This window comes from Sorex fumeus, unplaced genomic scaffold (genome assembly GCF_029834395.1).
Source record: "Sorex fumeus unplaced genomic scaffold, SorFum_2.1 ptg000002l, whole genome shotgun sequence".
Lineage (NCBI taxonomy): Eukaryota > Metazoa > Chordata > Mammalia > Eulipotyphla > Soricidae > Sorex > Sorex fumeus.
Window position 1 is genome coordinate 10,317,613 of NW_026606059.1, and position 23,641 is coordinate 10,341,253.

A 23,641-nucleotide genomic window follows, 5' to 3' on the forward strand; every position below is an offset into this window, starting at 1 on the left:
TCTCCATCACCAATGTTTCCAATATTCCTATCCTGCCCCTAACCCTTTCCCTCGCTGTTCCCGCCCCCCCCCCCCTTCTGTGGTAGGCATATTCCCTCTTACTCTCTCTTCTTCTGGGTGTTATGATTTGCAATACAGGTACTAAGTGGCCATCACGTTTAGTCCGTTGTCTAAATACTGGTTTTTCGTACATGTGGTAAATGAACATATGTATACTAATATGTACTTCCATGGTTAGTTTCCCTTCCAGACTCGACACATGCAGGAAACTGGCAATTCACAATCTGCTTAAGTTAGCCAGAGTTGAAACATTCTCAAAGGTATTCTTCATTATTTGATAAAATTTCTTTTCTCTTTCTTAACATTTTACATTTAATGATTTAATCAAGAGCTTGGAAAAATAAATTGCCATTTGTAAGATGTACAAATTCCAAATGAAACTGTCATCTGAGTTTGGGAGAGGGTCCTGAGCATCACTGTGTATACATTCAGGTCGAGAGCAGCACTGAATTCTCAGGCCTGAGCTGAAGGCCTCACTGAGTCAGTGCCCCGGAAATGACCCCTGAGCCCCCAGCCCTGTTTGGGTAGGACCTCCTCACCCCAAACGGAAAAAAATCTATTTCCTGCAAGTAAAACTCTTGGAGCTTATTTGGTAATGTGCTTAAGCAAAAGGGGAAAGTGTGAAGTCAAACTTCTACTTACCCAATCGATTTTATCCACATTCCAATACTTTTTCAAATCCCGAAACTGTATTAACATTCCCTTCAGCCCCACGACAATGATACTGGCAAGAACACACTACAAATTAGAAATTAATTGAAAAAGAAGCAAGATAAGCATGGTTATTGGAATTTTTTAAGAAGAGAAACTTTATTTCATCATTTAAAAAGTGCTTACTAGAGAGAAGCAATCACCATTTAGAAATTAAAGTCATATTCATTTATTCAGATTTAAGCTCTCGCTGTTCTCTGGGAATATAACATCAATTCTAGAAAATCAAAGGGTAAAACTTATGCCATTCTATAAAAAAAACCAAACTAATGAATTAATTACAGAGCGAATGTCATAAAGCTGAATGTTCCCTTAACAATTCACTTCACTTCCACTTGTTTTCAAATCACCTGTTGAAGAAATTGAACACTTCTATCGTGTGTCTCATTTTAATTTATTGGAATATTAATGATGTGCCTTCACCTGAAGATCCTTCTAATTCTTTTGAATAGTAAACTTGATTACTGAAAGATTCTTCTCATAACATGAATGAAGAATTACAGTGAGAAAGGAGTTATGCCCTTTGTGGCTCTCTGAACCCAAGGATTCTTGTGTCACTGTGAGCTCAAGATCATGAACGACAGGGAACGCACCACTTCCCCTGGTCACTTCATGAGGGGCGATATCAAGGTCTCTCTCTCTTTTTTAAAAATTGAATCACCATAAGATACCCAGTTACAAAGTTGTTCATGATTGGGTTTCGGTCATACGATGTTCCGACACCCGTCCCCTCACCAGTGCACATTTCCCACCAGCAATGTCCCCAGTTTCCCACCCTCTCGCCCACCACCCCCACTCCACATACAGCCTGCTTCTCTGGCAGGCAACTCTCTCTCTGATCCTCCCTTTCCCTCTCCCTCTCTCCCCTCTCTCTCCTTCTCCCTCTTCCTCTCACCCCCTCTCCCACTCCTTCCCCACCTTGGGGAATTATGCTTTGCAATACAGGTACTGAAATGTTATCATGTATATCCCTTTACCTCTTCTCAGCACTCAGCTCTTGTCTAGAGTGGTCATTCCCAACTATCATTATCATAGTGGTCCCTTCTTTATCCTAACTGCCCTCCCCCACCCCTCAACCAGTGTCACGCTTCCAACCATGGACCAGTCCTACTGACCCTTGTTTCTACTGACCTTATCAAGGGTCTCTTGCTCCACACACTTTTCCTACAGTCTGAGTTCTCATAAAAATTCTTTTGAAGTCTCTTCTCATTCTCTCATGTCAGAAACTACCTATTTCGCCCCCCTTCCCAAATAATCACAACATAAACCTAATTCCATCATGATATTTTCATAAGAGAAACAGGAGTCATGGTACCCTCCACTTCCTCCCCTTTCCACGTTATCTCATTCAGTCAGACTACGTCATCTGTTTTTTCAAATGTTAAATCATCAAGGCTAAATGAGACCTGGTAATATGCAATGACTCTTATTAACAGTAAAGTTAAAAAGTAGATTAGAAAACACAAAACAAAACTACTATACCATGGGCAGCCAGTAAAGCAAAGGTCCTATTGCATAGATGACGATCAGGACAAAAATGCAAGAAATCAGACAAGCCACCTGTAGAAGATAAGAAAGACAAATAAATAAATAGATCCTGAATTTTCCCATTTTTCCACAGAGCCAAGTGGCTAGAAGGAAGATCACTCTTTTAGTTCATCTTGATTAGAAGACACAGAATCAAACGTGGGCCCATGACTGTTCAATTGCGTAGACTATCATTATCTATATTTTGCAGCTGAGGGAGCCCAAATGTGACAGCTGACAAAATGAGGCAATAAAATCAAGTTCAAGATGAGAGGAAAACCATTCCACACAAAGAAATAGGACACAATCAACTTTTATCACACATCACAGCAATAGCTTTTTTTTTTTAAAGTTTTGTTTAATAGTAAAAGTGACATTTCAATTAAAAGTCCCCTCACCCACTGTTCAGCCTTCCTCCTCATTTACTAGGAAGTTATTTGGGCAATAATTGACTCTCAGCTTAGGTTTTTTTTAAAGCTTTTTTTCTGTGTTGATAATGAATTTCCAATAACTCTCTTCTTTGGAGTTCTTCATTAGTAAGGGCTCCAGTGAGAAGCAGAGATTATGAGAGCAATCTCTGGCAATGAAACATTCCATTTTCTTATCCTGAAAGGGGATTAGTATCATCCTGAAAGGGGATTAGTATCATGTTCTAACTAACTCAACCTGCTCACTAAGGCCAAACAAAACGCCTGACTCTTAGCTCTGATCAACTTAGTAAAGGACCCAATTTCATATAAGCAAACATTTGTGACTTAATACAAATATTTGACCAAACTATTAACTTTGCAAGAGTGGAGCGGGGGTCTCATTCTCCTAACCCTGAAAGAGCCTTGAATGTGGCACTTTTTAAAAAATCTCAGGGCTAGGACGAAGGAGACGTTACTGAGGCCTGCTCAAGGCAATCGACGAATAACAGGGTGGTCGTGATTGTGATCGGGGCGGGGGGGGATGGCAGGGGTTTTCACAGGATTCTAAAGAGGGATTCCATATTACCATGGACATAATGAAAGGAATCAAGAACCTATTAAGTTGGTTAAAATTCAAAGTAAACATATAGACAAAAACATCCAATAATATTAAGGCTAGGAAGCTCTCAGACATTGCTGCTGGGATTGTGCTATGAATTAACCACTCCAATAACAGTCCATCAGCTTCCTTCAAAGTATGCATAAACTTACCAACTTTTCTAGAACTATCTAAGAGATAGACAATGTGTGTCATACAAATGCATGCACGTGGATATTAATATTAGTTTACACATTGTTGGTTGATAACAGAAGCTAAAATAACTATTGTTCAACAGATGGTAGATATTTTTAAAGGTCATATATATTATATTATATATAACATATAATATAATATACATGTATGTTATATTATATTTAAAATAAGCCTCTATTTAGCAATGAATAACAAAATAACAATTATTGGTACAAGTAACTCATAGATAAAATTAAACACCATTAAGACAAGTAGAAACTAGACAACACTTCCTGTGTATTTAGTCAAACTATCAGCAGTACAGCCACATACATAGAAGGTAATCAAACTTTTCTGTGGGTCTTGTGATATGAGTTGAAACGCATGGACCTGGATGTGCAAGGCATGTGCCCTAACCCGGAGCTGTGTCCCTAGTCAGGAATCAATCATATTTTAAGTGCTGAAGAGCAACATGGGGCTGCTTGAGAATTTAAAAACACTTTAGTATATATGAATGAATGGCAAAATCTTTCAACTTTTTGGAAAAAATCAGGTTAAAATGCTTGAATCTGAGTCATAAAATATGTTGATCATGTAATACCAAGTGCTTTGGTCAATGTTGCACGCATATTTTTAGCCTCTCTGTGTAAAAGACCCTTTTTACATGATTTCCTTTCAGATAGAGCCTCTAGAGCATGAACCCCTATGAGTAAGAGAATTTTTTTTTGCTTTTAGGGTCACACCTGGCGATACACAGGGGTTACTCCTGGCTCTGCAATCAGGAATTACCCCTGGCAGTGCTCAGGGGAACATATGGGATGCTGGGAATCGAACCCGGGTCGGCCACATACAAGGCAAACGCCCTACCTGTTGTGCTATCGCTCCAGCCCCATGGAGAATCTTGATGCTGCTGAACAAGTGAATGTTGCAGCATTCTGTTCCATACTCACTCTAAAGGCTGTTCATCTTGAACAATCATAGTGAAAAACTCTAATTGTTGGGCAGATTAGTAACCATCCAAACCAGCAGAATAGCACAAAAATACTTTTCTGTTGGGCTTTATTTCCTTGACTGGGAGTTTTGTCAGACTTGTTTCATATCTTCCGAAGTCTGAGGAATTGAAGACTATGCAAAGGTCTCTCTAAATGAAATGTTCTTAGAAAAGTTGCATTAGTGCCTTCACTCAGAACAGAGATGAGACAGTGAACCTCTTCATCTTATCCGAATAGTCATATCAAAGGTTCCCTAACTCAAATGAGAAATAAGCATTACAGGTTTTCCCAAAATTATCTCTCCCTGAAATGTTCAATGCTGCAAACCACAAAATGTAATCAGTTTGTCTTGTTCTTACCAAAACCATATTTAGTAAAGCAGGCAATGCCTTTAAAAAAAAAAAAAGACAGAATATACTCAAGATGGGAGAAATCGCACAGATTCAATGTCAACCTTCACTGTTCACTGGTGGATGAAGGTAATAACATGCAAATTGGAGGAACAAATTTTACCTCAAAATAGCCTCGTTCCGGTCCAAATAAACCAGTTCTTTCAGGTATTAAATATTTTTGAATGCTCTAAAACTTTTACTATAATAAAATAGTTAAATGAGTGATAATTGTTAACATTGAAAGAGCAATTATTTGGTGCTCATATATGTCCGAGACAAGCATTTATTAAATCACTTAATTGTCCTAATGATTACATTAGGCTAAAAGGTTAACTGTACAAAGTCAGTCCACACGTGGTGGAGACAAGCCCAGTACTGAGCCACTTCCTGTTCTTACCTGCATAAGTACACACACTCATGTGAGCACAGAGAGGCTTTCTCTGCACTCACATGAAGAAAGCAAGTAAAAACTTCTATAGGTTCCTGGAATTTTATAGTTGCAAGATCCCGCGGAGTAAGAAACGGTACTTGGGTACCATTTGCATTAATTCAAATTTAGATTCTAATCATTTGAGATTTAAGCATATAAACAGTTTGCTGAAATATTTCCTGGTGGTCCACATGCTGGATTTATGCCTGACATAATTAACTGTAAAATTCAATCACATTTTTATGAGAATTTCACATCTTAGTTGAAGAGTTGTGGCAGCCATATGTCAAATTATGATGCACTCAGAATTAGTTCTTGCCCTCTATTCAATGCCCTCTTCATCAACCACTTTATATGTTTGTTTTATGCTTTATTTGAATGTCTATTTACCTTTAATTTTCTTGATATGTACCTGCACGGTCAAGAACCACATTCATTTCACATGTATTCTTCTGCAATTCTTTAAAATGACTAAGTGTGCAATCCTAATGTTTGATAAATTCACATTAGATGCTGAATAAACATGAATCGTTTCTATAACGATTGGCTACAAATATTAGAGTCTCACCTTAAAACATAAATGAATTGTAGAGAAAATAGGTTAATGTGTAAGATTTACAGTAAATCTACCTGAATCTAACTATGATCCTGATAAGTTAGTTTACTAATTTTCTCTGCAGCTTTCTCATGTGGAAACTGAATAATGATTCCATGTCCTTTAGAGCTATGTGGTTGTGTATAGTGCTAGATAAAATGTTTGAGACACATGCCTCACACCTAATCCTATATGTGCTTCCATAATTATCACCACCCGATAATCATCACAGCAACATTGTCTTTGATGTATCTTACCAATACCTAGCAGAATATCTAATATATTGCAAGCTTTTAATAAATGACGTCATTTGAGTTCCAAAAAACAAACTATACATTCTCCTTAAATTAAGATGTACAGACATATTATATACATGACTATATGCATGTCTCTATACATAACAGTACCAAGGACTTTTTGTGCATAACTGGTCAGATATCAAATACCAATTATTTTCTTGAAAGGGGTACAAAAATGAAGACAGTTCAAATTGGTTAGCTTGTCACAACAACAACAAAATCAGGATGACCACTAGAGGGAGCTTTGCTTCAACATTTGCTAGTGGAACATTCCGACGGAATTTGGGGATGCTCCCGGCATCACTTGACTGGAGGGATGGATGGTTCAGAAGGAAAATAAAGACGCCAAAGGGGCCAGAGCAATAGTACAGCGGGTAGGGCGCGTGCCTGGAACGCCACCAACCCAGCTTCAATCCCGGATACCCCGTAGGGTCCCATGAGCCACGCCAGGACACCAGGGATGATCTCTGAGTGCAGAGCAGGGAGGAAGTGTTGGTGGCCCCAAAAACAAAAAAGAAAAGAGGTCGATATTATTTTAAAAAAAACTGAAGCAAAAAGATATGTCCAGAATTTTGGAGACAATATTGCTCTTCCAAGGAGAGTGAAAACCTGGCAGATCTTTAGTCCTCGCTAAACAGTGCAGTTACCTGTGTCTTAGCTCCGGTGCTGTACAAGCCAGCGGTCCTTCCCCACGCAGCTGCACTTGGTATGCAGAAGAAAAATGAGGGGATCACGTTGCTGAGGCCGTGCGCCAAGAACTCCTGCAAGATTGATAGTAAGATAGACATATACATCGATATATATATATATATATATATATAATTTTAAAATCACAATTTTTAGACACCACTGTTACTCAACTTGTGAAAAGAGCAAGGCTTGTCTGTAAGTCATTTTTTTCTCCTCTGACCATGACTTAAACATTAAAATAGAAATAGCAAACACCGAGTATTTACGGTGAATGAGAAACTGTTCAAAGCTCTTTGCTCATTTAATCCTAATAATAGCCTACTAGAGAGACCCCTGGTATTTTTAGTTTGGGTTGCCAATTTCCCCTTTCAAATTCCTACAGGAGTCCAGTTCCCAATGTATTAGCAATCAACACCCATGGTGCTAAATCCACTGATTAACTCTTATTTTACCTAGCAAAAAAAAAAAAAAAGTAACATTTAATTCACTATTCTCTGTGGGGCTTTCATTTGGCTTCTGTTATGCTCACCCTGTTTCCTCTCTTATCTCTCCGGACACATCTTCAATTCCTTTGGAGTTCCTTATCAAACCAAATTTCTAACCAATAGTAAATATTGGACTACTTTTCTTCTCTGTAAACATTGTAGCTACCCAACTCCATATGGACAAGCCCCAAATTATAATCTCTAGCCGGGATCATTCTTGTGAATTTCAGGCTCATAAAGGTAGCCTGAATTCCTATTGAGAGGATTTATGGATTCCAGACTTAACAGAACGGTTGCACGTACCAGCCCCAGTCTCTTGCCTGCTCTCTTAATTTCTAACCCATCTTAAATTCTAATTACTGGGGTCAACAGCTCCTATTAACTGCTTTCCTCCTCCCAGATGACATCTATATATTATCCAAACTGAGCATTTCTCACTCTTTCGTTGTGCTATCATGGGGCAAATCATCAAATGTCACCTGGATTATTTATTGCCAAAGCCTCATCAAGTTTTCCTGCTTCTGCTACTACCTATAAACAACGAAGACAAACATCTCTAACCACAGAGAACTGAAGGTATAGTGAGAAAATGCTGACAATAGGCAATGCAATATGGAAACGAAAGGACAAGCAGTCATAGAAAAATCTGGACTTTAGGCCTTCACTTAAGGAAGGCTTTCTTGAAAAGGGAATATTTGATAAAGTAGGCATGTAAATATCTAGGGGACCAGGTTCTCAGGCATAGCGTGAGGTTTCAAGCAAAGGCAAGGTTGGTTGAATAGCTCAGAGTTTTTAAAGGGGATGCAAAATCATGAGAAAAAGCAATGGTCAAGGGGAAGGAGGACTTAACAAATCTTGAGAGGTTTTTCATCTGAGAAGAGAGAAGTGAATGAGAGGTCCTGATTAAAGACAGTCATATCATAGTATCGCTGGGACCTAGACCAGCAGTCTGCGACAAAGTAAGATTCAATATACATTGGTTACATGACTAAATCAATTGAGAAATCTGGGTCCCAGGAAAACAACACTCATAGAGCCTCAAAGTGAGGTACAGATCCTCAGAGCATCTGTGTGCCCTGTGTAGCTGTGACTGTGCCAATCCGCCAGCAAACAGGGCCACACAAGGTTGACAGAAACAGATTCAGAAACATGATTGGTAAAATCTTCATTTGCCATCATGCTAAGTATAGATTCTTCCATTAGTTCGCTGTATTGTCTCCAAGAAGAGTAGTACTCTTTTGTACATTGAAATCCACAATTTTAAAAAGTTAAAATATATCATACTTGGTACGATAAACATACTTGGATTCTCTCCTACAAACAAATCACAAAACATCAGATTCCTTGCGCTATTTTCCCCTAAGTGTTATAGTTTTAACGCTTATTATGTGCATAAGTATACAGAGAATAAGCAATCCAGGAAGGCCAGGTTTTCAGTATTCTATGAGTGACACAGAAATATTTAGGGCAGGTAGGGCAGAGAAGGGACCACTGTGACAATGGTAGTTGGAAATGATCACTCTGAATAAGAACTCAGTGATGAGAGTAGGTAAGGGATATACATGATAACCTTTCAGTACCTGTATTGCAAAGATAATGCCCAAAGGAAAGAGAAAGTGAGAGAATGAGAGGGAGAGAGAAAGAGTGAGAGGGAGGGAGGGAGGGAGGGAGAGAGAGAGAAAGAGAGAGAAGTGTCTGCCATAGAGGCAGGCTGAAGGGGGTCGAAGGTGGACTTGTCAGGAGGGAAACTGGAGATATTTATGGCGGGAAATGTGCACTGGTGAAGAAACAATTGGGACATTGTATGACTGAAACCCATGAACAACTTTTTGACTATGTATCTCAAAATGATTCAAGTTTTTAAAAAAAGGAAGAAGAAATATTTCATATTTTTCTTCTACCCATTCCTGCTATATACTTAGGAACATTGTATTTTCCATAAATTTAATATTTTCTGGATCTTGGAATATGCAGTACAATGATACTGTGGAAGGAAGCTTCGGTGTACTTTACCTGGTTGTCATCAACTGAATATTTGAACTTTTTGGCGGATCCTTGAGCGAGAGCCAAAGAGGCCACGTAGCCTACAAGTGCCACGCCAAAGGCTTCCGTGAGGACTGCAGAGAGAACGTTCATAGGAGGGGCTCTAGGCGGAGGGATTCTGTGGAGAGAGAGAATATCTTGAAATCAACCTTCATGTAATTTCTATAACAACTTGCATTGAACTCAATCGTGGTCATGACTGAAGTTTTCATAGAATAAGTGAAATACTCATAAAAAAAGATCAATATTGCCCTTTGAAGCCCTTTGCTTTCAATATTATGTAGCAGAAAAGTAGAATCACAAGGATTATCACAGAGACAGCATGATGTGTCTGTCATTTATGCCCAGGGAATTCAGCTTACGCTGCAGAAAGTCTGACTCAAAACAACATTTCTTGTCCCAGAACAAAAGCAAATCTGGAGCCTTCTTTCATTTGAACCTTTTAAAGTATTTGTTTTATTTATCTGGTATTAGAGATTGTATTTCCTGTTTTAAGTACTACAATGTTATATGCAAACATCAGTTTACTGTGAGTCACAAATTTTAAGCTAATCCTTACATTGTCTATTGATTTCATAGTTGAATTATGTTTTTAACTTGATCCTTTCAAAGTACACATACTTATGCATCATGTATTCTGAGGGGGAAAATGTGGATACAAAGAAAACAAAACATATTGATTTAACATTTAGCATGTAAGTAGAAAAGTTAACCCTTTCATACCATTTTTTTTTTTCATTTATTCCTTAAATCAGATCCACTCTATGTACAGAGGGAAAGGGAAACCACTTTAAGAAAGGTTAAATAATGTATCTGGGATCACAGAGAGAATTGTGGAATTGGATTGCAAGTTCAGCCCCAGGTTAGTTTATTTGATTATTTAATTATTTATTGTTGTTCCCTTTGAAACTATTAGGATGGACCTGGAAATGTCACTTAAAATAAATGAGAATTATAGAGAAAGTAAGAGGTTTCTTTTTTTAACCTGTTCATAAAGTTTACCTATTAGATAAATTGATCTACATCATTATAGGGTCAAAAAAAATCTGTTATATGAAAGTTCAACCAGGTCAACATTAAGAATTTGGTTACATGAAAATTCTACTGGTAAATTAATAAAACTAAGCTATCCTAGAATATGGACCCCAAAACAGATGAGAGAGAGAGAAGACAGAGAGAGGGGGGGTGAAAAGAGAGAGAAATAAAATCCATGCATACCTATTCTCACTTCTTTCCTCCATTTAAAGCAAACGAATAACAGAAACAAAAGAGATTACTTTACCCTTTGGGAATATGACCAAGAACTTCTAAGCCATATGTGTCTTCCATATTGGTGCAATAACAGGCAATTGATGCGGCAATAATCTGGTCCCATTTGAACAATGACAACAACAACAACAAAAAATTATTATTAGTTTCTCAAATGCCTTAAGACTATTTTAAGAGTAAACATTACCCATGTGTACCATGATTTTCAAGAGAAATAATTTTAATAAACTTAATTATATACAATTTTAATTGTACAGTTTTTTAAAAATTTTTATTAGTGAGACACCATGAGGTACAGTTGTAAACTTACAAATTTTCATGCTTGGGTTTCAGTTATACAATGATCGAGTATCCATCCCTCCACCAGTGCCCATTTTCCACCACCAATGATCCCAGTATCCCTCCCACCCACCCCCCATGCACCCGTATCCCACCCCACCTCTGTGGCAGGGCATTCCCTTTTGTTCTCTCTCTCCTTTTGGGTTGGAGCGATAGCACAGCGGTAGGGCGTTCGCCTTACAAGTGGCCAACATGGCCGACCCGAGTTCGATTCCTCCGCCCCTCTCGGAGAGCCCGGCAAGCTACCGAGAGTATTTGATATGCCAGACACAGTAACAACAAAATCTCCAATGGAGATGTTACTGGGCCCGCTCGAGCAAATCGACGATCAACGGGAGGGCCTTTACCTTACCTTACCTCCTTTTGGGTGTTGTGGTTTGCAAAAGAGGCATTGAGTGGCAATCATGTTTGGTCTATAGTCTACTTTCAGCATGCATCTCCCATCCTGGGAGGAGCCTCCCAACACCCTTTATTTGGTGCTCCCTTCTCTATCTGAGCTCCCTTTTCCGCCCCCAAGCCATGGAGTGAACTTCCTGGTACTTATCTCGGCTATTGGGTGTATCCTATTTTGTTACTTTATGTTCCCCAAATGAATGCAATCTTTCTATGTCTGTCCCTCTCTTTCTGACTCATTTCACTTAGCATGATACTTTACATGTAGTACCACTTGTATGTAAATTTCATGACTTCATCTTTTCTAACAGCTACATAGTATTCCATTATGTAGATGTACCAAAGTTTCTTTAATCAGTCATCTGTTCTCCGGCACTCAGGTTTTTTCCAGATTTTGGCTATTGTGAACAGTACAGCAATAAACATAGAAGTGCAGATGTCGTTTCAATTTGTACAGATATTTTTAAAGAATATTTTTCAACAATATTTTTTAAATAAAAAAATCCCTGAAGTTTGAGTGCACTTAAGTCATAGTCATCAAATTTAAATATAATCCCAAAAGTATGGTTTTCTATATTCCTCATTTGTATCAACCCAACTTTGTCTCATTTTGAAAGGAAACAGAACATAGCATATATGTTACATCAGTTTGTATGTGTATTTGATCAAACAACACAATCCAACTTTGATATGCATCTTTTATTATTCTTGTTATCCAAGAATGCTGTATGATGGCATGTTTTCTCTCCATGATAGCAACCTGTTAAGAACTGCTGATATTGTATCAATATTCCTATCATAGTAATGGAAGATTATTTTCCTCCTTGAATACTCTTAATGTTGAGATTTTATTATTATCAAAATAGAGGCTTCCAGTTATATACTGGACTTGAAGGATGGAGAGATGATACAATGGGGACAGTGCTTGCCTTCCTTGTACACAACTGATCCAGGTTTGATCCCCAGCACCCCACCTGGTCCTGATAGCAGTGTGCCCTGATTGCAGAGCCAAGAATTATCCTTGACTTCCACCAGGGTGGTCCCAAAATGAAATATAGATAATAGATGTACATATATATTTATATATTTTATATTGACTATTGTTTTGCTTTTTGAGTCACAACTGGCTAAGCTCAGGGATTACTTCTGACTGTACTCAGGTCATGCTCAGGAGACCATATGGGATGCTTGGGATTGAGCCCATGTTGGCTACATTAGGAGCAAGCAATTTACTCCCTTACTATCTCTTTTACTAGCATTAAATATTTTCTAGAAAGAAAAAGCTGACATTAGGAAGATAGCTCAAAGGACTGGAGCACATAATTTGTGTATAGTAACCCCAGCTCGGTCGCCAGTCTGCATTTTCTCCTGAAAATGCATCTCCCAGGAGTGACCTTCAAGCACCAAACCAAGTACAGTGTCAGAGTACCACCAGTATTATAAGAAAAGGAAAAGAAAACAGCAATTATGGGATATACTGTTCAAATTTATCATGATATTATAGTATTTTCAAATAAGATAGCAGTAGTAAAAGACTCAGACTATTAAAATTCAATCAGAAGTTCTTACATGTTGCTAATTTCTAAGGTATGTATATTATTAGCTGGTAATAATATACATGAAATATTTATATTATATCAGGAAATAGCTGCCAATGAAATCTCCCATGGTCATAAACTAGATTCTTATTGAAAATGGAATGTATGCATTTTTATACATGTAGCCAATCTAAAAAATCAGAAATCCCAGCAGCTGAGCTAGTCTTTTAGACAATATCTTACTTCCTTACTCTGTCTTTAACATGGTCAAGCCTCTTCATCAAATGAGTCATTGGTCCCTGTTCCATAATATTTCAAGTGTTATATTTGAGAGTGAGAACAACAATACCCTAAGACTCAGGCGAGACAGATGTTTCCCCAGACAGCCCCGATTTTTTTTTATCATTTTTTTTATTAGTGAAACACCATGAAGTACACTTATAGACTTCTAAATTTTTGTGCTTGGGTTTCAGTTATACAATGATCAAGTACCCATCCCTCCACCAGTGCCCATCCTCCCCCGCCACGGGTCCTAGCAACCCTCCCACCCCCCATCCCTCCCCCCCCCCCCCCGTCCCACCCTGCCGCTGTGGCAGGGCATTCCCCCTTGTTCTCTCTCTCTTCTTTTGGGTACTGTGTTTTGCCAGAGAGGCATTGAGTGGCAATCATGTTTGGTCTATAGACTACTTTTAGCATGACTCTCCCACCCTGGGAGGGTCTTCACAACACCCTTTATTTGGTGCTTTCTTCTCTATCTGAGCTTCCTTCTCACCTAGAACGTGTGGCTGGCCTTCAAGTCATGGAGCAAAATTCCTGGTACTAATCCGATTTTTTTAAGGCTCTAATCTAATCCTCTTTCAAATGGGGTCCTCTCCAGAAGACTAGAGAGAGGGCAGGAGATGTACCCACCTCACACCTAGATTCCTTTTCCTGGAGGTCACAATCTGAATACTCTGGAACATGTCAGTTTCTGCCCAAGTTAGCCCTTGCCATTGTCCAGTAAATTTTCCCAAGCCCTGGTCTCTGGGAACCCAGGAAAAGGCTGAGCGATAAGTAGAGCAGTGGAAGAAGTAGGTGTGGCTAGAACTTGGACACTGATGCAAGTATTCACATACCTCTGAGACCCCTTTATATAGTAGCTAGAGGAAAAATGGGAAGAGGGTAGGCCAAGGAGTTCATCCTACCCATGCAGCCACTTTTTGGCAGCGATCAAAGGAAGGAAGAGATTTTCCTACTCAAATCTGGCTTCAGGGTAGCATTAAAGAGCCTTTGTCAAAGTAGCAAACATATCTACACTATTTAACTTTTGCTCTATAACTTTTAAGGTTGGGACATGAGTACCTTTGCTTTGGTGTTTTGCAAGTATTATAGGGCAGCATTGCATAAAGATTACCTTTTGTTTAACTATTAGGATCATGTTTACTCTTTTTTGCAAGGAATAAGCAAATACTTCATTATGAGTTCTGAGGCCTTCCCTAAGGTTATTTTTAGTTTTTGCTTTTGTGAAGCATGTAATAAAACTTACCAAAACATAATAAGCATGTCTTAATATCTATAAGACTTTGGAATAAAATCATATGCTTCATGGTTCTGAAGCTACTAATAAGGACAGTATGCTCTACTCAGATACACTATGATTTATTTTAAATACACAACATACATGTTGAAAAGCTCACAAATTATCAAGCACACAAATCACACAAGAGAAGTCATTCATCTTAGTTATAGAGTGATGAGTCAGACTCCTCAATTTCCAGTGTGTGAATGTTACGTAAACGTAACCCAAGTTCAATAGGGTGAAGTAATATTTTAACAGGTGTAATTATGTACATACCATTAGTCATAAACATGTACAATCCAAAAACCGTTAAAAACAACTAGAGGCAATTAATGAAGAGTACTGGGGTTGTGTGAACATTTCATTATCAATGTAATAGTTTGTTTGGTTTCCATTAGAGTTCTTGCAGGCTTTGAGATTTTCAAAGCACATTTTAATGGATATGATCTAGTAGCAAAGTTAATACACTACTACGTTCTATACAAAAAATAATTAAAGAAACCAGTCACGGCCAATGAAATGCATCAGAGTCTTTTCAATAGAACAAAATGAAGACATTGACAAAGGTGTCAGTAAGCCTACCGATTATAAGTGAGCATTTTGCAATTGATAATATCCCTCTGCCTATTGTACAGATGCCCCATCAGTAGGATATGGTATGACTTTTATGACTTTTAGGGGAATTAGGCAGAGACTTTTTTGAGTCTCACCATGAGAACTGTCTCCTTATTTAAAATCTGAGGCTATATCCTCTCTTATTTATGTAAAAAAGAATTGCAAGCATATGAGAAATGCTGTGTAAATTGAAAACGTGTGTGTCTCCTTTTTTGAAATTATTGACTCAAAATGTTTCCTGTTCTTACATTAATGTATAGCCACGCAAATTAGCTCGACTTTAATGAGAGACAGGAGTTGCTGTGTGTTACTGTACACAATTTAGCAAGCCTCTGCAGGTTATCCCAGTAACTGGCAAATATTGTAGGGCATCACGCTAAATGTTGATTTCCTACTTACCAAAACCAAATCGATGGGAAGAACAACTTTAATTTTTCTTTTAAACTGTTCATTCAGTTCTTTAACCAGAACAAGCACCACGATGCTTAGCGAGGATAGGAGTAACGCTTCCAGACGAACAGACTTGATGTTTTCAAAGACATATGCATAAATCTGTGATGATGGCAAAGAAATAAACAAAATACAGGGTTACCTATAACACTCCAGTTTTAATATCTGGCCCCAAATGAATTGAGTGATGTTTGCACATCTTCCTTAAGCGGTGAGGGAGGGAATGCTGGAGCATGAAAGAATACAGAAGGTAAACATTGATATTAGGGAAAGTGTAATAATTCATTAATATCCATACAATTACTCTTCTTCTGATTCTTTCATCAAAATCAGGAGTTTTGTCATTTTGACTTGAGGGCACTATTAGAGTGAGCGACTCTCCCAGCTTCTTCCCAAAGGAAATTGGTAAAGATAATTTAAAAAATTGCTAGTTTCATGCAGATTAGTCATTAAGAGAACTTTAAGGGTACTAACAATGAACCTTTAAACCCCAGAATCAAACACACATGTACAAGGTCCACACAAAAGGAATTAAGAATTAAGTGTTTAACTGCTATCAAGTATTTGGCATCCTGTAAAACGTTAGTGTTCTCATCCATTCAGAATTGTATGTGTGTGTGTGTGTGTGTGTGTGTTTGTATGACCACATAGTTTATACACCTAGTTTATAAACCGAACATTTGACTTAGTTTTGGGTCTACAGTGATGAGCAAGTTAGCTAAAACTCGATATTCCTGGAATTTATGGTCAGGCATAGGAATTTCTAATAGAAGCAATGAATTTGCAGGATGTAGGAGTACCTACAGTTCATGTGTCTTAGAGGTATTGGTGTCGGGGAGTGCTATCCCCACATAAGATAAATTGTAATTATCCATCTTAGAGATTGTGGGGGAAATGAAATGATAGGGAAATGATAGAGAAGTCCTGGGGAAAATATTCTGCTCCATATCACACTTTAAAGACCTAGACTATAAATATGATGAAAGGATATACACCTTCCTGAAAAATAATACTTTTAATGGTAAGCAAGTCTATGGAATTATTCCTACATCAATTTTTCCTTAAACTTAGAAGATTTTGGGGTCAGAGGGCTAAGACAGTGGGTAGGGCATATGTCTTGCATGTGGACACCGTGGTGTCAATTCCTGGCACCCCAGATGGTCCCCTGACCATCAGGGTTCAGGAGTGAACCCTGAGCACAGAGCCAGGACTGAGCCCTGAGCACTGTCAGGTGTGGCAATAAATAAATAAATAAATAAATAAATAAATATTAGGAGACTATATAATACATAGGTGTGATATACTCAATCTTGGTAACTTGGGAAAATCTGACTTTGCAAGAAAGCAGTTGAGCATTGAAGGGTGTGGCCCCCCAAATAAAACTAAACAAGTCAGCAAACTCTCAGAGCTCCCCAGCTCAGCGTTATGATAATTCTCTGGCCAGTGGTACATGGGGCCACCAGGGCTACTTGACAAAACGCAGCACCCAGGCACTAGGAATCAAATTTGAGACCTGAAATAAGCAGGATATTAAGTCAACTCCTTCCTGTTATCTCTCTGGCCCGCAAATATGGTTTGATGGAAGAGAATTTTATACTTAAGTGATCAGCTCTGGAATGTTAATCACCTTGTGTAAGATGTCTGAACTTAGTCTGAACCTTCCATAGTCTCTCTTACGAAAATGAATCATTTGTATAAATGTCAAGGTTTTAAGTGGGCCTTAAGTGCCTCTCTCTGAGGCCTTCTGACATCAGAATTGCTGAATCTAATCTTTATAACCACACTTCTAATGCCAGAACATGGTTCAGGGGATAGCAACCCAGGTAAGATTCCTGGTACCACGTGATCTTCCCAATTCCACTGCAAACAAACCAGGAGACCCCCAAGGGCTGCATTCTCAGCCCCTAGCACTGAGTTGCTGGTTCCATTGGTAGAATATCATTAGGAGAAACCTCCAGGCCCCATAAGTACGTTATAGACCCTCCCCCTCAAAAAAGAAAACTTAATTTATGGCTAGAGCATATTTTTTAAATTCGGTTTAGATCATATAAAGTAGTTTCATTTTAACACATAAAACTGTTCCTACAGTAATCTAAACTGTTAGTATTCTTTGCACTTTTCATTGAATATTTCAAATATAATTTGATCAGGAGCAAAAGTTGAGAACCCAAATATGATCCAGACAATGAATCTAAAAAAACCTGGATAAACTCAAGCTTTTAAAACTGTGGTTTGATGGAGCTCATGAGACAGTCTAGCAGAAAGAGTGTTTGCCTTGCATACGGCTGACCTGGGTTCGATTCTGTGCATCCCTTATGATCCCCTGAGCACCGCCAAGAATAACCCTTGAGCATGGCCAGGTGAAACCAAAAAACATAAAAAAAATTAAAACCGTGGGTTGCCACACAGTTGGGACCACATTACTAAAGGCAGAGATAATTTTACATAGAGTAACTGATTAATTTGCAGAACTATTTTGGATATCTATATACCCACAGTCCTGTGAGAATTCGTAGGTGAAAATGGGGTCATGAGTTGAAAAAGTTTAAGAAGTCCTAATGTAGATAATTTCCTAATGTTCTACTCAGTAGTTTTTTAATCTAAATACTCAACCTATTTGGCCCAGAGATCAGGATGATAACTTAAGCCTGGGGCTATCAGAACTGGATTCTATAGATTGAAATTATCATTAATATTATGATACCTTCAAAAATAGAATATGAATTCATTTAAAATGGAGCTTTGAGCCGAGGAGATAGTTCAAAGGGCTAAGAACATGATTTGAATGTGAGAGGTCCTGTGTTCAATCATATGGTCCCATGGGGAGAACATTCTGATCACTGATCGGGAGTAGCTCTTGAGTACTGCCAGCAAGTTCAAGTCCAAAATAAATAAATTAAATCAGATAAAATAAAATTGAACTTCAATGGCTGAAAGGGATGAGGCATTACAGTTAATCCAAATTCTCTTTGACAACACAGTTAAAATAAAAACAAAAATAAAAAAATTGACCAATTGTAAAATCAATACGTCAAGGAATAAATTAGGAGTTAAGTGTTTCACTTGTCATCTCATTCAAAAAATTTTATTTCATAACATACTACTTGGAAAGAAAATCAGACAGAACAGCATCACAGCTAAAATTCAAGTGGTAATTTTCCTGACTATGATGTAACACAAACATTTTTCTACTACTCTTTTTGCTCAAGTTCAGGATCAAAGTCCAAAATCCTATTGAGTGAATATATACAGAAAAGGGTTAGAGAGTTCCAGGAATTTTTTCCAAATGCTTATCTCTCTGGTAGTTTACCATGAACCAAAGATGAAAATCAAGAATACTATTACGTTGACTTGTTAGAAAAAAGAAAAACAAACATTCAAAAGTTATTCCTTTTGTTTTATTCATGACATTAAAGTCATGCTATAAAAGTGCCTGTATAAGGAATTACACAAAAAAAAAACCCCAAGCCATACCAAATTTGTCATAATATGCATTTCAAAAACATGTGTTTATAGTAATAAAAATGACCACCCCAGAATGAAAGGAATGAGAAAAACCCTTGGGGTTTTAGAAGCTTGTAGAGCAAAGCTTGTCTCATCTACAAGACGCCCCAGAAGAAAAAGGGATGGACAGAGATTCATTACAACCAGCCTGAAGAGCACAGTAAAAATATTGGCTGGTGAGCACTCATTCTAGTGGCTGCCATGTGGACCCGCGCAGAGAAGTCACAGTTAAAGCAGGCTCATAGGGGATGGGTAACATATGGGGATAGATGGCGGCAGAGTGATGGGGACACAAACACACACAGGCTTACATATGCTCATTTTACATCAGCCTCGGCATGCAAAGCACACAGGAAGTTTTGCATTTCAAGTAAAGTCCAATCATCTAAGTATGCTGTTTCATGATACGCCTCAAGGAATAAAAATTCTTACCAAGGATGACCATTCACTTAGCAGACCACAGAGCAGCAAGGATGATTTATATCTTTCAGGATAATTCAATAAGCTGTATCATCGAAACTGACCAATCTGTTTAACAAATGACTCAGTTCATTTTGAGACTATAATAATAGTCCTTTAAATTCGCCATTTTAAAAGATTAAGATGTCACTGATTTAACACTGGTTAGCAATGCTATAAAGGTTTGAGACTACAACTCCATACCTGCATATGTACAGAAACTCCATGTTCCCACCACCAAGGTTCTATTTCCTGACCCATATAGATTTACACTCCTATCTATTCTTTTTCTTTTTTTTTAAATTGTTGTTAGTGAAACACCATGAGGTACAGTTGTAGATTTACAAAGTTTTGTGCTTGGGTTTCAATTATACAATGATCAAATACCCATCCTTCCACCAGTGCTCATTTTCCACCACCACGGGTCCCAGTATCCCACCCACCCCCCATACCCCCATCCCACCCTGCCTCTATGGCAGGGTATTCCCTTTTGTTCTCTCTCTCCTTTTGGGTCCTGTGGTTTGCAAAAGAGTCATTGAGTGGCAATCATGTTTGGTCTATAGTCTGCTTTCAGCATGCTTCTCCCATCCTGGGAGGATCCTCCCAACACCCTTTATTTGGTGCTCCCTTCTCTATCTGAGCTCCCTTTTCCCCTAGAATGTGTGGCTGGCCTCCAAGCCATGGAGCAAAAACTCCTGGTACTAATCTCGGCCACTCTTGTACACTCCCATCTTTTCTCCCCTCCATACATCACATACTTTGTAACAGTTTCTTATTTTTGTTCTATTTAATAGCTTGTTTGTTTGTTTTATATATTTATTGAATTAGATAAACTATCTTGTGATTATCTTTCACTCTCTGACTTTCTAGGCTCATCCTAATGCCTCCTGTTCCATTTATGCTGTTGCTTCAAAGACAAGATTTCATCCTTTTTCATGGCTAAACAGCCTCCATTAATGATACATACAATTTTTTTAGTCCCTTCTCCATGGATAGGTATTTATTGTGTTCATGTCTTGATAATTGTGAATAACTTTGCCATGAACACAAGAGAATATTTTTGAATTAGTAGTTTTATATCATTTTTGGACCATACACAATAGAGGTATTTATTGGCCCACTTTTATCTTTTAAAGGAATTTCCATGCCACTTTTTGCAGTGGAGGGGGAGGCACCAATTTACATTCACATCAAGAGTTTAAAAGAACTCCTTTTCCCTCTTTTTTTGGGGGAGGAATAGAGTGTGTGTGTGTGGGGGGGGAACACTGGCAGGACTCGAAGCTTACTCCTGGCCCTACACTTAGAGATACTTCCAGGTAGATCCATCCTCCCAGGACCAGAGGTGATGCCAGAGATTGAATCTGGGTTGGCGACATTCAAAGCAAGTGCCCTCTCCACTATACAATTACTCTAACCCTGAGATTTCCCTTCTCTCTGCACCAACATAAGTGATTTCTTTTAAATACCGATCATTCTCACAGATCACAGATGTGAGGTCACATCTACAAATGCTGTTTTCATTTGAATTTCCTGAAGATTAGCAATGTTGAACATCTTTCCGCAGGCTAGTTCTCGATCTCTACAGCGTCGTCTGCGTTTTTTACATATTTGGTATTCACTTCTTGTTTGATGGGTGCTGTTCAAGTATTTTCTCCTAGTCACTAAGTTTCTTTTCATTTTGTCTTGTCCTGTTCTGCTTTCATTTGCTGTCTAAAAAGCTTTTTAATACAATGTCATGCCGTTATTTAATTTTGCTTTGTTTCCGTTGTCACTGGAGTTAAGTCCCTAAAGACAACTCGGCAGTTAGTAACCAAGAGTCTGTCATCCGCACTTTCTGCTGTGTGTTTTATGACTCCAGGTTTTATGTCCAAGTCTTTAATCCATTGTTAATTATTATTCATAGAATTAAATAATTATTTTTCATTTTTCTTTATTTCTTTCTGCTTGTGGCTCCACAGGTTTTCTAAAATCAACTGCGGACAAAATGGAGCATTAATTATGGCTTACTAAAAACTAAAAATGTTAGTATGTGTGAAACACAAAGTTTGGAAGATTTTAAGGAAGAAAATGGCATGCACACTATGTATATGTGGTTTTATTTTTTTTTTCAGGAAGAGACCTTTGTGAAGCAGTTAATAGACATTTACATACATACCATTTATTATAATAATAAGTGTTCTCATTGATTTGGTTATTCTTTGTAGGATTACACTGTTTTGTCCTTCCTGCATAGCCTCAGGTAGTTTAGGTTTATTGGATTGCTCCCATCCCAGTACCCCCATTCCTCTGTGATTATTTGTAACTTCTTTCTTTGTGCTCTGTTGACTTGTAAATATTGTTTTTCTCTTCTCCCTGAGACCTTTGCATAGTTTATTCAGAGCAATATCCTTTTTGTATGCACACTAGAAGACAGTATATGCTATGCTTTTGTAACAGGACTCTCAATGATATTTTCCTCCTGGGCATCTGTTCTCTCATTTACAATCATTTACAAAATGATTGTAAATGTTTATATATATTAACAGCCTCAGCTGTCTTTACTTCTTAGTACCCCCCCCAAAGCAGGGTCCTGACAAGGGATTGGATGGAACCAGGACAAGTGGTAAACTACGTGCTACCTGGCATCGAGATGGGCCTGGCCAAAGCGCCGTAATGCTTAACTATAAGTTAAGAACTTCATCATGGACAAATGCTGCCATGATCTAAGAAGTAATAATTAGATTTGGACCCTGCTAGGGTTAGGAATGATTTATCTGACCTGAACATTGTAGTCTGAGTCTGTGGCAAGATGTTCCCAGGAGAGCTGCCCTACAAGCCTCAATATTCTTACTGTATCCATACAAAAATAACTAGTATTAAGATGTTGGACTGAGGAAAGGAGAAAAACCTCTGAAAAGGCATTTTGCCCCTGGGCAGTCAGGAAGGGGTTTGGACTACCCCTAGATGATGTTTCAGCTTTTGAGCCTTGCAGTTAGGAAGGGTTTTCTTATGTTGATTTGGCTACCAGACAGGGTGCAGTATCAGCCCAAAGTGCTGGGGATTTTGAATGAGAGCTAGAGAGAGCTGGAGAGAGGAGACAGAGCGGGGCGGCAAGATAGACCATGAGACTAGCAAGGGAGACAGAGAGAGAAGAATGTAGAAGAATACAGGAGCAGGTTCATGGAGAGAGAGAGAGAGCCCAGGCTACAAGATGGAGCGTGGAGAGATAAGCGGGAGAGACAGGAGGAAACGGGAATGAGGGAAGTGTGAGACTAGAATGGGGGCCTCAGAGAGACTGGGGCAGATGCATGGGGAGAATGGAATAAACGGCATCTGATCAACCAACCAGATTGGCCCTCGTTTTCTCCACCATCTGTCCCATGGCCCTGGCTGTCCTGGCTGGGGGAGCAGCCCAGGCCCACCCAAAGGCAGGTGATGAGAGGAAGAGCCATCGAGGCCTCCCCCTGGCCACCCCTTGGAGAATTTATACAATTCTTTGCCCATTTTTTAGGCCGTTGAATTCCTAATCCTAGAATAGTGTCTGGTGAACAATAAGTACTACAATAACATGGATACGGTATAAAAAATTAGGGGTCCAGGACTCAGTTAATCTGGGACACCTCATGGCCCTGCAAACACTTCAGTTGTACCATGGGGAATCCTAGACACCACCAAGGATAGCCCTGGCGGTCCTCGACTGTATAGGACCTGAGCAGCTCTGAATTTTTGGGCCTGAGTATTAAACTTCATTCCATTTAGTGAAGTATTATTTCAAGTGGCCTAGAGTCCCCTCAAAACTCCCTGGGAGAGTTCTCCATCTAAATAAAACAAATAAATCCAAAAAGAGAAGTAGGTATTAACCTAAGTAAGCAGAATGGAAAAGACAGACTTGGACTTTTTTCACTCACTAGCAATGTTTGGTTAGTTCATTTTAAAATACCAATATACATTGGAGCTTTAATACCTAATGATTTAACATATCAAAAATATGGATACATTAAGACTCAGATGTGTTGTTTATTCATTTATTCAACATATCCACTGAGACTTTATTATGTGCAAGAGATTTGGCTAAAACTTAATATTACTATTGCAATACATTTTAAGTAA

The 23,641-nt window shown here is 38.5% G+C and overlaps 1 protein-coding gene across 1 annotated transcript in view; it reads right to left on the minus strand.

The window, feature by feature from the left end:
• Positions 1-23,641, minus strand: part of SLC26A7 (solute carrier family 26 member 7) — a 135,462-nt gene that overhangs the window by 30,534 nt on the left and 81,287 nt on the right. The window contains exons 5-10 of the mRNA XM_056111287.1: positions 15,539-15,691; positions 10,710-10,792; positions 9,398-9,545; positions 6,857-6,970; positions 2,254-2,331; positions 703-798 (exon numbers count right to left, since the gene is read on the minus strand). Of these exons, the coding sequence (XP_055967262.1) occupies positions 703-798; positions 2,254-2,331; positions 6,857-6,970; positions 9,398-9,545; positions 10,710-10,792; positions 15,539-15,691 (672 nt within the window). The remainder of the gene's footprint in view (positions 1-702; positions 799-2,253; positions 2,332-6,856; positions 6,971-9,397; positions 9,546-10,709; positions 10,793-15,538; positions 15,692-23,641) is intronic.